Raw genomic sequence first — 15,358 nt, forward strand, 5'->3', positions numbered from 1 at the left:
GAAATCCATAGGGCCCTATATATATATATGGGAACAATGTGTGGAAAAAACTGAATAGGGGATCTCTAAGGGGTGCTGCATATGAGTAATGGAATTGGGCACTTTATAGGGGCCACACAGCTGTAATGAAGAACTAGAGAGCTAACCTCCAACACTGAGGGCGCCTTGTGGGAGCCATGATGCTGGGGAAAACAACTTACTCTTGAATATTTCAATTACCAAGGCAGAAGGCTGAATTTTAAGGGCTAGGTGTTGCCACCTGCACTGTTTTGGAGGCCTCTAAAAACAATTACTATCCTTCCATAAAGTAAAGCGTAGCCAATAAAAGTGTTTGTTTGTGCAAAACAAGTTCTCTCAGTTTCTGGTTTTACTAGGTTCACAAAATTGTGCAAAAGTAATTTGCCCCATTTTTATGCTCAGCGCAGATCTTTACATGATGTTGCCCAACTGAGCTTAAAATGCCAAACCCTGAATGTAATATTCAACCCTCATTTTGATCACAGTTACCTGGTAAAATCTAATACTTTTGTTCAGGACAATGTTAAAATGTAAATTTGCGTCCAATGTATTGCTATGGAAAATGTAACTTGACTCTCAGATTAATGAAAAAAAGGGTTTTGTGACATTTGTTTTTGTCGGTAGAATTTGTCAAATGTATTATCTTGCAAATCACTTAATTACAAATTTTGTTAAATACACCTTTGGCAAAATTTCCCAACATCAAATGTTTGGGGTAGAAATGGTCTTGTGAAAATGCAAAAATGCTACACAACGTTAATTTCTTATTCAAATACGGGTGCATGAATCTGCAAATATTTTCAACCACATAGTTTTTGAACATTTTTAATTAGAGATTTAAAATGAAAACGTTTAAAAAATCACATTCCTTTAAATTTGCAAAGTTTTCTGCACTAGTCCATAAACGTGTCACAGCCCTGAAATGCGGCCATGAATAGGTTTGTGCAGATTGTGATCCACTAAGGGTCTCATTCTGATTGGCCAGCACACCCATTAAATATCGATACTGCTACACATGGTGCAGTATTTACTGGGTGCATAATTGATGAGTTTAGGACTCAGAATGGGGGCCAATATGAGACTGCAAGAGCCCTGCCAGTGACTACAGCTGGGCTTCCACAGGTGTGATCTGCACACACCTCTCCCTATGGGGCCACCCCACCTCTTGTAATGCCATAAGCTGTTTATGGCGCGAGCTGCAGGAGCTCCTCAGGCACATTATTCCCCTTGACCTTGCAGCCCAGGCGGGGTCAGTGGTAGAATCTATTGTCTGGAGTCTTAGGAGTGCACTTCACAAGGCCTGCCTGGGAGCAGGGACCAGGCGAGCCTCACCGGGTCTGCGGGGACAATATGGCTTTCATGCTGAAGAAGATGATGATGGGGGCGACCATGAAGAACCTGGGAGGGGACGGAGAGAAGAAGGACACCAATGATGGAAAGGAGACACCGCAGTCTAAGGGCCTCACTCGGGAGGAGTTTGAGGAGTACCAGAGGGAACTCATGGAGGAGAAGTAAGTGGTGCAGAGGGGGCGTGGCTTCCGGTCCTTTATAGCTTCCTGGTGACCTGCGTGACACTTCCTGCCAAACCTTGGGTTGTTAGCCAAGAGCACTTTGAATGTTGTCAACTAGAACTGGAAACCAAACTACATGTCCCAGAATGCCAAGTGACACAGGGCTAATGCCCTTTATCTGCCCATGGTTTCTAGGCTGCAGGCATGGCAGTAATAGGTCAGGCACTCAGGGGTCTCCACCGGCAACAGTTGACCACCGCCCTCTACAGAACCCACCATTATCCCCTATCTTCTATCCATGCCCTTTCACGCCTGCCTCCTAATACAGACGTTTGTAAAGATCAGATGTGACGTCATTCAGTGGTTGTCTTTTAGCCTGCCTCGCTTTGCATGCTGGTACTTGTAGGCTCTTCAGTGAACAGGCTAATCTTCTGTGAGATTCTTACCCTCACGGAGTAAGGTGTCACTGTCCACCGGTTAGAGCGTGGTTTCCAGCCATTGCCACGCCTTCACTTGGAGTTTGCGCCCACCTGTTAGTGAGACCTCACCTGCACTGCTGTGCTCACTATGACCAGTATAGACTATTATATGCACGAACTAGTGAGCCGTGACCTGCATTAGTGCACCCACACCTTAGAAAGATCTCACCTGCAGTGTAGTGTCCTCTCAGTGAGAACTCACCATAGCATAATGCCTATTCATTAGTGTGATGTCACCTGGAATATTGTTCCAATAATTCGTGTGATTTCAGCTGATGACTCATCAGTGAGACCTCAGTGGAGTAGTGTGCAACCTCATTGGTGAAGCCTCAACTGAGGTCTTTAGTGACATTTTACCTGACCTTCCTCCCATGATACATCACTGATAAAACCTGCAGTTAAAAACAGAGTTACGGATCAGGCTCGAACACATAAAACCACCGAAATTCACCACTTATGGCTATAAACAGAAAACACAAGACATAACACATGGTGTATGCCTGTTAATTGTTCTTCTGTGCCACTGGCATATCAGTGTTTTGTGGCCGGCAGACACAGTGAATTATACTGGGTGTGGTGTCCGTTCATAACCATAACTGGCGGCTTTCAGTGGTTTGGCACATTTGAGCCACAACCATAATAATTAACAGTTTTTTTCAGTTAATTTCCTAGGTTTTCTCATTAAGTACTTAACTTCGAACTCTTACTGAACTCTAAAGGAAATAGCGGATGGGCAGTGGCGAGCTTCTTTGCTACACCCACCATGACTTCCCACACCCAGCGGCGCACTGCCTCTGGCCATGAGCAGTGCAGTTAGGGGAACCAATCCGCTTTGGTTGCACAATCCAGCACTTCCATTGACCTCTGCTAAACTCAGGGGTAACCTCCAACTCGCAATTCGAGCACAGAAAATAATGCTTTTTCCACAAGAGAGTTTCAGATTTTGTACATGCCTAGGCACTCTTCACCACTGACCCGGCTGTAGGTTACTTGTGGGGTTGACCCAGTGGCATCTTAAGGATTTTGGGGGCCCCGGGCAAGACATACTTTGGCGGTCTGGGGCAAGACATACTTTAGGGACCCTGGTCTGGAAAAGCTGTGCATTTTATTACACATTTTCTGCTAAATCAAGCCCCATGACACAAAACACTATTGAATAATGCATTAAATGCTGAGATGGATAAATAGACATGTGAGATAGAAATCAAGTTCACTTATCCCAGGGCCCCTTGAAATGTGGGGCCCTCAGAAATTGCCAACTTTGCCTTAAAATGTCTCTGCGTTGGACACACATGGCTGTGGAACTGTTTTTTTTTCTGCAGAGCACAAAACCTGCTACAGCTGACATTTTCAACATGGCAGTAAAAAAAATTGAGCCTTAATCCATCCAATCACGTTATACAAAAATAAAAAAAATAAGAAAACTGTGATTGACAGCATTCTCTTGCAGGTTTTAATAAATACGTACAAAAGTGAACTCTAGTCCAGCACGTTTTATTAAAGCAAATATCCTAAAAACTACTTAACGGATTCAAATCATGTCAAAAAGCATGCTTTTGGAAATAAATTTCTAAGTTCAAGGCAAGTTTGGTGTAAACCCACTCAGCGTTTTTTGCTCTATCCTTTGGCAAAATTTCTTACAGGAGCTAAAATGGGAAATTATATACCTTTGCCCCACCCTTAACTGTTTTTTCCCCCTGAATATCTTCATGAAACTTGCCCGGCTGAAACTTAGCTGACTGAATTTATAGGCAAATTTCGTAAAATGCATCCACATGGTCAAAATGTATAAACAAAATCAAAAAATGTATTTTCAATGGAAAGTGCGATCGAACCATAACTATACAGTGACTCATACCACTTTGTAAAATACATATATGTATGTATATGCAGATGTGTTTGGGGAGGCGCATTGGTCAAGGTAGTCATTCTCTCCACCAACCATGGCAATTAGTAGAGCATAACACTTTCTGCATCTGCCTAAGGAAAGTTGGTTCACTGTAAAGTCACTAATATGCATTCTGTGAGGCAGTAAACCGTGTTTGTCATGGGAATTTTTCTGTACTGTGAATACATGTGCAAGGCTAGAATGCTTTGCGATTGACTGATGGAATGCGCAGCTGTGAATCTACGTCTGGGAGACAAGACTCACTAATGAATGGACCACTGTGGACCTTTGTGAGTTGGGACTCACTGGAGAAAAGTACTTCTATGATTGTCACAAGGAATGAATGCTAACTGCAAGAATGCACAGCTGTGAATAACGCGTGGGAGTCGCGAATCAGTCCTGGAAAGCAAAGCTGTGAATGTATCTGTGGGAGGTAGAACTCACTGCAGGAATGCACTGCTAGGTGTTTTCGGGTGCTGGGACACACTGCAGGAACGTAGGACTATGGATCTGTCTGTGACTGTTGAGACTTACTGCAGGAATGCACAGCTGTGAATCTACTCGCAGGAGTCGCGAATCCGTGCTGGAAAGTAAAGCTGTGAATGTATCTGTGGGAGGTAGACCTCACTGCAGGGATGCACTGCTGGCTGTTTCTGGGTGCTGGGACACACTCCAGGAATGTGGCAGTTAAGACTCACTGCAGGAATGTACAGCTGTGAATCTATCTATGGGATATGGGACTCACAGCAGGAATGTACAGCTGTGAATCCATCTATGGGATATGGGACTCACTGCAGGAATGTAAAGGTGTGAATCTACTTGTAGGAGTTGCGACTCCGTGATGGAAAGTAATGCTCTGAATGCATCTGTGGGAGGTATAACTCACTGTAGGAATGCCCTACTGTTGAATTTTGGGAGTTGGGACACACTGCAGGAACGTGTATCAATGTATAGCAATGAATCCATCTGTGACAGTTGAGACTCACTGCAAGAATGTACGGCTGTGAATCTCTATGCAGGAATGCACAACTGATTATGCGCCTGTTGAAGTTTGTGTAGACACTTTAGACGCTCTGCTTTCATATTGCTCTTTAGAATTGAAAGAGACCACAACTTTGCGCAGAAGAAGGCTGAGCGCGCCACAGTCCGAATGCACATGCGCGAGAAGCACCGACTGCCTCAGGTAAGGAAAAACCTGCACATTTCCAAACACACCAATCTGGGATGCTCTCGAATAACATGACAGTATAAATTTAAGAAACCTGTGATGGACAAAGCAGAATGTTAACAATGCACTCCATTCACAAACAATGGCTAACCCTACTTTTTGCACCAAAATCTCCACAAATGCTCATTTTATCACAAGAAGCCCTTCCCTTACACGCCTTGAAATAAGAGGGTGTGCCACACCCTTTCCTGCCATAAAAAGGCATTTACTTCTGCTTTTCATAGAATTAGTCGTACATGTCCTTTCTGGGTGGATATAACTTGCAAAAAACTCGCAAATACCCCAAAACGTATACATTTGTAAGTGTTCACCAGATTTTTTTCGAGCAACTGCTCAGGAATCCGCCTGCTCCCACCACTGGATTATAATTAATCAACCGAAAATCTTTAAAAATGGCGTCCAGTGGTAAATAAACATCCGGGAGGAATGATCTGCAATTAATAATTTTATTAATCAGGATCAGAGAATTTCCATCCTCAGTTTAGATTTGCGCTCATCACTTACATTTATGTGTTGAAATATTTTTGTAAATCATGGCTAATGAGTCACGAAGGCCAACACTGGGGACACAGACACACACACACACTTTAACATGCAACATAAAAATACATGGTGGGCAACCTGTGAAAGGGTTTTATAAATGGTATCTCGTGGTTCTGGTGTCTTTCTAAACTGCTGCATTCTGGCATCTGGAGTCATTTTTTCAATTTAAAACAACGTAACTAAATCCCATGATGACAAGGACTTCAAAAAAGAATCCTCCAAAACTGACTACATGGTGTCCTGAAATGGAGCCACATTGCAGCTGTCTGCTCCATCTGGATATTTTTGTTTTCCTCCTGATTTCTCCCTTTACTGCTTTCCTCTCTTTTGCTCTGGGTCAAAGTTTGATTATGAAAAAAAGTACTGTTCCCCACACGTTTGCCTTTCACCTGTAACCATCGTCACAAACTAGGCACCAGAGATACCCAAGGTGGGTGAACGGCTTCTTGCCGAGCGACCCACGAGAGCTTGCACATCACTGCTGCATGAGGGGTGCAGCCAAAGCCTGAAGACTTGTTGTATTGCAACCACAAGTCCACCTTAAAGCCAAGCTCCTGGCCCCACGAAGGCCATTGAAAATGTCCATGATGTCAATAGGTTGCACATGACAATGGAGGCCTGGCAGGGCTGCAGCTCCCGATGCAGAAAGGCGCTAAAATCCCAAAATGACCAGCGCCGCACGAAGAGACACAATAGGGACAAGTTGGTGGGCCTTAACGTTCACCAAGGATTGTTCTGCTAGACTCATGCTAACTCGCTTTCCACAATTTGCCTCATGCATCAAGATTCTGTTCTCCATGTCTTCATCCATTCTTGATTCCTCCTTTAAAATTGGGGAGAGCTGCCAATGGCCATTAGTTGGTGCAAATTAGAGGCTTCGTTGGGGTGTCCACAAAGTCTAGTACAAATCTATCCTCGTCGCCACATGGAGTATTTAGCAGTATGGAAACACAAGTGTTTATCTGATAAAAAAGTCACCCCACAGAAACCAGAAAAAAAGAAGCCCCCCTTCATTGGCGTCATTAAGGGGTCACCAGGGGTGGTAGCTTTTGTCCTGTGGACCCCTAGCACTGGCCATGCTACCCTGGTCTGAGGGGTCATGAAGGCAGCAGCTGGAACAAGTGAACAGCCTTGAGTACTTTCTGCAGTTTGCACACCTTTCACTATCTACAGTTACTTAACAGCACACAGGACCCTGTTCAGAGGCAAAAGATTGGGCAAGGTATTATATTAGGGGGTTGGGGGCTCAAAGGGTGCACAATGTCACATCGGCTATCTCTTGTGGCATGGTGAATTGATTTTCATGGACAGTTCCACTCCGACCGTCGACCACTCACACCAGCTCCATCACTTCCAAATCCCCTGCATACCAAATGCCACAGGTACAGCTAATAACAACCGATTGGTGAGCAGCAATTTAATGGCATATTCTAACCTCAGGGGATGATACTGAGTTGACCTGGAGAAGTCAAGGGGTACAGCAGGAAGTGCAGTTGAGAAAGTTACGTTTCTTGTATTGAATCAAATTGTATTTGCTTTTCCTTTATCTAGAGCGAGAAGGATGAATCCCAGATACAGATGGTGGGCGGAGAGGTGGAGCTTCCTCAGGACCTGGCGAAGATGGTGCAGGATGACGAGGACGAGGAGGAAGCCAATGGGTCACTTTTCGGGATGCTGCAGGATGTTGACTTTGATGCATTAAAGACAAAAGCGCAAGGGACATTGACTGAGGTGAAGCGCGCTGCCGAGGACAAGTGTACCACGATGTGAGAAGCTAGTCTTTAGCACCTCAGGTGGTGCAGGTGAAGACCCCTAATACCAGGCTGGAAGAGCCCCCTGGCTCTGTTGACACTGACAGACAGAAGGTCCACGTACAAACAAGAGGAGTGGGGGCCTTCACCACCACCACATAAAGGTGCCGGACTCTAAAAGACTTCCCACCCAAGGGACAGTAACGGAGTCAACACTCTATCCATGTGCACATCGTACAGACAGTGGCACGATCATAGCCAAGAGACGTGTGCATTGTGGGCGATCAGCTAGTTTCTGGCACTCATTGGCACTTGGATTGGAAGAGAACCTAACTTGGGCCCTAGGCTATTTCTCAGCCAGAAAGATCATCATAAAACTGAACTCAAAAATACTGAGATCATGCAGACAAGCAAAGGCAAATAAAATTGAGGTGGACAAGCATGTAAACCACAAGCGTTTTTCAGTATTATCCGCTCTAATTAAAAGATGAGCTTCAAGGCACTGGGAGCAAGCACAAATGCATCAGATCCAAAAATGAATTCTTATTTTATCATCTAAATCTTTACAATTTTTGTAATATATTTTAATTATTTTAGTATTTTGCTATAGTATTATTGTGTCATCTTTCAGCCACTTTCAGCCACCTGTACAAGGTAGACCAGATTATTAATGGTTAAGACGACAACAACTACCATAAAAATAATAACAATAAAACAGTAATCAACATTAGTATTAGGACTAAAATTAGTAACAAAAATAAACGTAGAAATAGTTTTATTATTATCATTGTTCTCATTGTAGTTGGTCTTATTTTGTTATTATGCAACATGTTGTCTTCTGCGAATTATTAAAAAAAGATTTTAGCTCACAAAGCCCAGGGAATCCATATCCATATACTTCACGCCTGGTCAGATCCCCTCCATCAACTCTTCGTCTATGTCAAATCCTCTTCAGACTTTTCGTCTCAGTCCTCAACTGGACCTTCTCTTGTTAGCCAATGGACCTAAGTTATAAAACGAATGGGTAATTCTTAATGTTGCTTGATATTAATTGTGTCTGTATAGTAATTTTTATTCTTTGGGAAGATTGTAAAGATTTTAATTAATCATACAATAAAATTTTTGAACTCTGAACTCTGGACCTTCTCCCTCAGCTCTTTTTCAGACATCAGAACTTCCTCCTCATTCCGGGTCATGATCTGGTAAATCAAAGGCTCTTTAAACTCGAGAACTTCCACCTCACCCTTAGATGCGATCTTCTACCTGACCTCTACTTGAGAATCATCCTCTGACTCCTGGTTGTAATCTTCTTCCTCTGCTAGTTAATAAAGTCTCTCACGCCAACCTCTCCTCCGTGAGACTTTAAATCTCCAAGACTTTCTAAACAAGAAAGAAGGAGCCATGCTACCAAGATGCGATTATACGTGTTAAAATTGACGTTGAAAATCCCTACACATTGAGCATTTTTGCACATGCAAAACTCCCACCGTGCTGCAGTAGAACAGCACTAGGAGGACACATTTTCATAACAAACCTACAAAGTAATCAAGAAGAACCCTCACTCAATGAAAGTCAATTATGGAATCAAATATAAAACTACAAAAAATTTACAAACAACAAAAAACAGTAATGATTTGTGGAAAAAAAGGCTATTCTTAGATTTCAATATTTATTATACTTTTTTAAATTATATAAACGGTTATTTATTCGCTTTGCACAGTTTAAATGCATACAAACTGTATATGGTAATATAAAGCAAGAAAAGCCATATAAGCAATAAAAACGCTTAATTAAACGCATCATTCTCTTCTTCCAGCAACAGTGTTCATCTTACAGCCACCAAACACCCGAACCGCCAATCGTTCTGTCAACAGCAAACACGGCTTTGCAAGAAAACAACCATCAGCGAGCGAATATTAAATGTTGTAGAATCCATATTATGGGACAGAGTCTAACTCCACACATAAATTGGGCTAGCAATTAGAAGCAAATGGAATTGTTTAATGCTTTGCCACTATAATATACTTTATCTAGTCTAAATAAATACAATTCGCAAACTTTACTTAACTGTTCATGATATGAGGTGTCACAAACAGGGGAAAGGACCCCTACTGTCAAAGGATGACACTGATCAGAAACTTATCAACAGTTGCTTTTTCAGTTTTAGTTAGAAAATCAAAATCCCTAGATTTAAATGAAAATGCATTATTATAATTATTGGTTGATCAAACTAAATAGAGTTCACCATCCGGAATCTCTTCTCTAGAAAAGAAATAATGGATCACTGACAAAATATTGTGGTAAAAGATGTTGTTGACAAAAATATTGTGCCAAATATATTTACCACATATCTTGCTCCTATTCTTATAATGACAAGTACAGAAATATCTGAAAAAGTATCATTGACACTAATATTGTACAAAAAATATCGATTTGTAAAACAAATATAGAGTTTAAAGTAGCATATGTTAAATATTTCAATATCTAAATTTAATGTAAATTCAATAAATTCCACTAATATTTAATACTATATATAAATATATACTTATATAAACACTCAAACATGTGTTTATGTATAAATATATAGTGTAACAATTATTATTTATTTGACATTGTGTTAATTTCAATTTTTTTTAAAATGTATTCCTATGAAAACACAAACTTAGGTGGGGTTCAATTTACTATTCCCACTCCAGACTGTGCAACAGCAAGAAAAGCGTTGGATTTTGGGAGTGTAAAATTAGGTCTCCCGGTTTTATGGTATTTATTTTTTTAACATTTCTGTCTGTATTTATCTATATTTATTTTGTATTCATTTTATCAGTATTTTCATGCATTCTTTTTTTTAATTGTGGAAGGAAGAAGCTGCAATTGTTGTTTTTCCACATTTATTCAAGAGAAAATGCACATATACTCGGTTTAACTAACACGCATGGAGGCTTGACGGCTTTCAGGAAAACACACTTTCCACATTCTAACAATATTCGTCTCACCTTAGAGAGGACATGTATGACCACCACAACATCACAGCAGATATACACTGTAGCACAGTGTCTTGGTGAGCCAAAAACTGTTCATATATAGACCATTCACAAATAAGTGTACATTTTTCACTAGTGGCAGGAAGGCTGTGAAACATAATTTTTAATGAAAAAAGGTTTGTATGCAATAATGCAAGTGAAGCATCAGGTCTCAACGTCTCGAGGACATATCCAATATCATAAAAGATCTGAGCTCACCATAGTTTTGAAGGACAGTGGAATATAAAGGTGTTAATTAAGGCTGGTGAGAAGTTGATGGTTCTCTCGAAGAGAAGGTTTTCACTTTAAAAAATGGCACTTCACAGCAATGCATCTGCAAGCGACAAAGTGTTCACTTGTTTATTTTTTAAAGGGATATTTGGAGACTCAGAGGAGCACAGGGCTACAATACAACTATGTTTGCTTGTGATAAATTCATGTAACAACAGATATTTAACATAAAATCAAAACTAATTTTTACCTTATACAAACACATTTGCAGCAGGTACATAACCCAGCAAAGCTATTTACAGGTTTTGTAGCCATATACATGTAGGTTACATGCATGTCACTGCAGCAAAAACTCAACCCCCTGAGCTATTGTTTTGAGAAGCCTGTAACCAGCAGCTGAGGTTCTGTGAGATGTTATTAACTGCAGTGACACATTTCTCAAGCTAGTTTCTTTTCACACACATACCTTAAAGCATGGCCAGATATTACTGGTTCAAAGAATATTGTTTAGCTATCTAAATGCCGCCCTCCCTTCCACTGATACAAACCTCTCAAAACCCTTCACCTCTCTGTCGCAACCCACTGAAAAATGAAACCTGCCTGTTATTTTCCATATTTCGCAATATTTATAAATAAATACAGACAAGGAAATAGTCTGGTTTCGATCTGTATAAATCCGTAGAAAGGGGAACCGGGAGCCTTAGGTACAGAGGTTAAATTTACTATTCCCACTCCAATCAGTGCATCAGTAGAGAATGCGTTGGACTTTGGAGGGGTTAAATTTACTGTTCACACTCCAATCAGTGCATCAGTAGAGAATGCGTTGGACTTTGGAGGGGTTAAATTTACTATTCCCACTCCAATCAGTGCATCAGTAGAGAATGCGTTGGACTTTGGAGGGGTTAAATTTACTGTTCACACTCCAATCAGTGCATCAGTAGAGAATGCGTTGGACTTTGGAGGGGTTAAATTTACTGTTCACACTCCAATCAGTGCATCAGTAGAGAATGCGTTGGACTTTGGAGGGGTTAAATTTACTGTTCCCACTCCAATCAGTGCATCAGTAGAGAATGCGTTGGACTTTGGAGGGGTTAAATTTACTGTTCACACTCCAATCAGTGCATCAGTAGAGAATGCGTTGGACTTTGGAGGGGTTAAATTTACTGTTCACACTCCAATCAGTGCATCAGTAGAGAATGCGTTGGACTTTGGAGGGGTTAAATTTACTGTTCACACTCCAATCAGTGCATCAGTAGAGAATGCGTTGGACTTTGGAGGGGTTAAATTTACTGTTCACACTCCAAACAATACAACAGTAGTGAAAGTGTTAAACATTGGGGGTGGAATTTACTGTTCTCACTCCAAACAGGGCAACAGTAGGGAAATCGTTGGATTTCGGTGGGGTTAAATTTACTATTCCCACTCCAGTCTGTGCAACAGTAGGGAAAGTTTAGGATTTCGGAGGGATGAAATCTACTATTACCACTCCAAACAGCTCAACAGTAGGGAAATCGTTGGATTTCGGAGGGGTTACATTGACTATTCATACTCCAGTCTGTGCAACAGTAGGGAAAGTTTTGGATTTCGGAGGGATAAAATCAACTATTTCCACTCCAAACAGCACAACAGTAGGGACAGTGTTTAACTGCAGAGAGGTACATTTTATTATTCCTACTGCAGTCTAAGCAAGAGTAGGGAAAGTACTCAAATACATTTTATATAGGAGTATCCCCATGAATATAGAAAAATATTAAACTATTAATATAAAAATGATTAATTCGATTGAAAATATGCCTATTAAAAAATTTAAAACAATAAATTTACATGATTAATATCCATTAACAATTATAAATTACCAAATAATTGTTATACAATTAACTGAATAACTTCTGACCCTATGTCCCTACATGCCTAGCAATCCACAGACAAAATATAAACATAATTAAAAATCAATGAAATTAACAATTTAAAATTAATAATGAAATATTAGTAGAATAGGGGAGGAGCTACGCTAGCAACCAAGATGGCCGCTTAGGCTCCCGGCTTCGCCGACCTCCTTCCTCAGCCAGATAATCCTGTCATATATCCTGATCGTACGCCCGACCTCCGTGTAGATGAACCGTTGCTGAGTATGATGGAGCAATCCCGGGAATTTAATCGCCCTGAATGACGGAATTGTGTCGTGTTTCGGATCCCGGCCTAACCCAGCGTTTGAGCCGGGGCCTCGAGTACTGGCCCAGCCGGGTTACAGGTGAACAACATCGGCCGTGGGACTCAGACAGGGTCCGGTCTCTCGTAGTGGAGGTTATCCTGGCCCAATTCTGATGGCGGTCATTTGGCCTGATTGATATCGAAGGAGTGGTGTCAATTTTCATCTGTGGCTCTGTGTGTGGGGGGAGGGGGGGGGGGCGGGGGGGGGGGGGGGGAAGTCCCCGTCCCGGCGCCCCGGTTTGCCGTCCCCGGGGTCTGCTGAGTTGGGGCCCTTGCTTGCGGTAGCGGGACACACACTGAGACTGTTTGTCCGACGATGCACCCTCCGATGCCGTCCTCTCCGCTCTTGCTTATTCCCCCGGAGAAGCTGGGCTCTTCGGGGAACACGCCTATGATTGAAATCGACAGAGTGGAGATGGGTCGGCCGAACTGTGACCCGTCATTGAAGACCGTATTGGCCGCCATCGGGCCCTTCATTTACATCTGGAAGCCATTGTTCATAAAATGATCGCTGGTATCATCAAAGCTGGGTGCCCGAGTCCGGACCCTGATTTATCGCAAGAACAACAACGACCTGAATTTTCCACGAGGTGCATAGTGCCGGAGGATGAGAACCCCGTGCTGGAAGAAGTGTTGATGCCCTTGGCTAGAATGCAGAGTGCTTGCAGACTTGGTTCTTTGACAGTATCGCAGCAATCACCATCGCTGCCGATTGAGACTGATCTACTTTGTTTTTCACTCCTAGGGACCTCCATTAATGACTATCGTAAGGCAAAGACGTCTTTTCCCTCCCTTGCGGTTTTCCTACATCTACGAAGGAAACAACATCTGGACTTAATGTTGGTGAGGGAGATCATACGTGTGGCTGAGGTTTGCAAAGACTCATCGTTTTTGACCTGTCCCAGACTGATCTTTATTGAACTCCTTTCGAACTTTGATTCTCCTGGGATTGTGATGGTGTTGTCAGACAGAGTTCAAATGAGGGATCGGAAGGGCCAAGGATGAGATTGTTTGCCTGGGTCTGATTTCGGGGATTTAGAGGACACGGGATCTGTTACCATAATGTTTGCGGAAGGTTGGGCGGTGTTTAATGTCTCCCCTGTTTAGCTCTGTCAATAACTTCTGGCTACTTTTTGGTTTCTACAGGGGTTGTTCGTTGCTGGCGGGGGGGGAAGGGAGACCGGGAGCCTGTATGAAACTCTCCTCCTCCGTTTTCTTTTCTACTTTAGAACTTAGTTAGTTGGGGCGACAGGCACACTGCTAGTTGGGGTTAGGCGATAGCCATATGCAGGGGTGCATAGTGGGGGCAATGGGCCTATTGTTTCGTTTTGTTTTAGCTTTAGTTCTTATGGTTTCCTCTTTTCCTCTCTCTCTTTCAGTTGCTCTTCAATAATATTGGGAATTATCCTGTACTTGTCGATATTCTAGTATCTGGTGAATGCGCTTCTTTTACTATCCTGATTCTATGGGTGGGTGGGTTCTGAGTATTTGCGCCTGAGTTGGATAGTAGATTAAAATGTCGTAAATCCTGTTTTGTAATTAATAGCGCAGGAGTCTCAGTTACCCCCTTATCGCAGCGTGTTTATCCTGTTTTTGTACCGATTCGCCTATTATTATGTTTGAATGTATGACACCAGATATGTCTATTCCTTTTCCTTGTTTTAAAAAAAAATAATAATAAAAAAAATATTAGTAGAATAACAAAATATAAATAAAGATAAATGTAAAAAATGAAAATAGTATGTTTAAACGTATTGTAACCGTGAAACAATTTACAATTTGTACCTAGAAATTAATTTGGTAACTTATCTTTATTAGTTAGAGCAGCTCAAGTACAGCCAAAGTAGTATGGGCAATTAGTGACCTCAATTAAAGCACTAATATGAACCCACAAAACCATACATTCAGAGAAAAAAAAGACAAATATGTTAAAGCCTATAACATAACACTTTGGGGCCCATTAGGATGACGGGCGGACATCCTGTCGTGTCTAGGGACCGCCTGCCATAAGGGCGGGGGTCCCGTTGGGGGCATTAGGATGCGCCTGCCACAGTGGCGGGCGCATCCTGTACCTTCAGCATTGCGGCGGGCGGTGCTGAATGCACCGCCCGCCGCAATGCTGAAGATACATGCGATGCATTACAAAGCACAAAGTGACAGGCACCACACGGTGCCTGCCATGTTGAACTTTGTAATGCTGGGGGGTACCATAGGTACCCCCCATGTGCACCCCCCACCCCCCGGAGTCCCTGGGGGCCCGCAACGGGCCCCCGCAGGGTGTCTCTGCATGCCTTTCTGTGGCGGCTTTGCCGCCATGGAAAGGCATCTGTACATGCCCATGCCCATGCTAATATGACGGGCGGTGTCTCATAGACACCGCCACCATATTCAACTTTTTCCGCCCCGGCTGCAAGGCGACCGGGGCGGAAAAGCGCAAGGCGGTCTTTCCGTCCGCCGCGGTCCCCCCGCCATCTTAAC

The 15,358-nt window shown here is 42.5% G+C and overlaps 1 protein-coding gene across 1 annotated transcript; it reads left to right on the forward strand.

The window, feature by feature from the left end:
- Positions 1-1,368: 1,368 nt before the first annotated feature.
- LOC147673290 (complexin-4-like) lies at positions 1,369-7,668 on the forward strand. Its single transcript, XM_086946339.1, has 3 exons — positions 1,369-1,529; positions 4,992-5,079; positions 7,219-7,668. The coding sequence occupies exons 1-3, from the start codon at positions 1,369-1,371 to the stop codon at positions 7,435-7,437; spliced, it is 468 nt and encodes a 155-aa protein (XP_086802465.1). The 3' UTR covers positions 7,438-7,668.
- The last annotated feature ends 7,690 nt before the right edge of the window (positions 7,669-15,358 follow it).

This window comes from Lissotriton vulgaris, chromosome 12 (assembly GCF_964263255.1).
Source record: "Lissotriton vulgaris chromosome 12, aLisVul1.2, whole genome shotgun sequence".
NCBI lineage: Eukaryota > Metazoa > Chordata > Amphibia > Caudata > Salamandridae > Lissotriton > Lissotriton vulgaris.

Coding starts and splice junctions, on each gene's coding strand:
- LOC147673290 (XM_086946339.1), top strand. CDS start 1,369: ATGGCTTTCATGCTGAAGAAGATGATGATGGGGGCGACCATGAAGAAC. Junction 1,530..4,991: donor AGGGAACTCATGGAGGAGAA/GTAAGTGGTGCA, acceptor ATTGCTCTTTAG/AATTGAAAGAGACCACAACT. Junction 5,080..7,218: donor AGAAGCACCGACTGCCTCAG/GTAAGGAAAAAC, acceptor TCCTTTATCTAG/AGCGAGAAGGATGAATCCCA.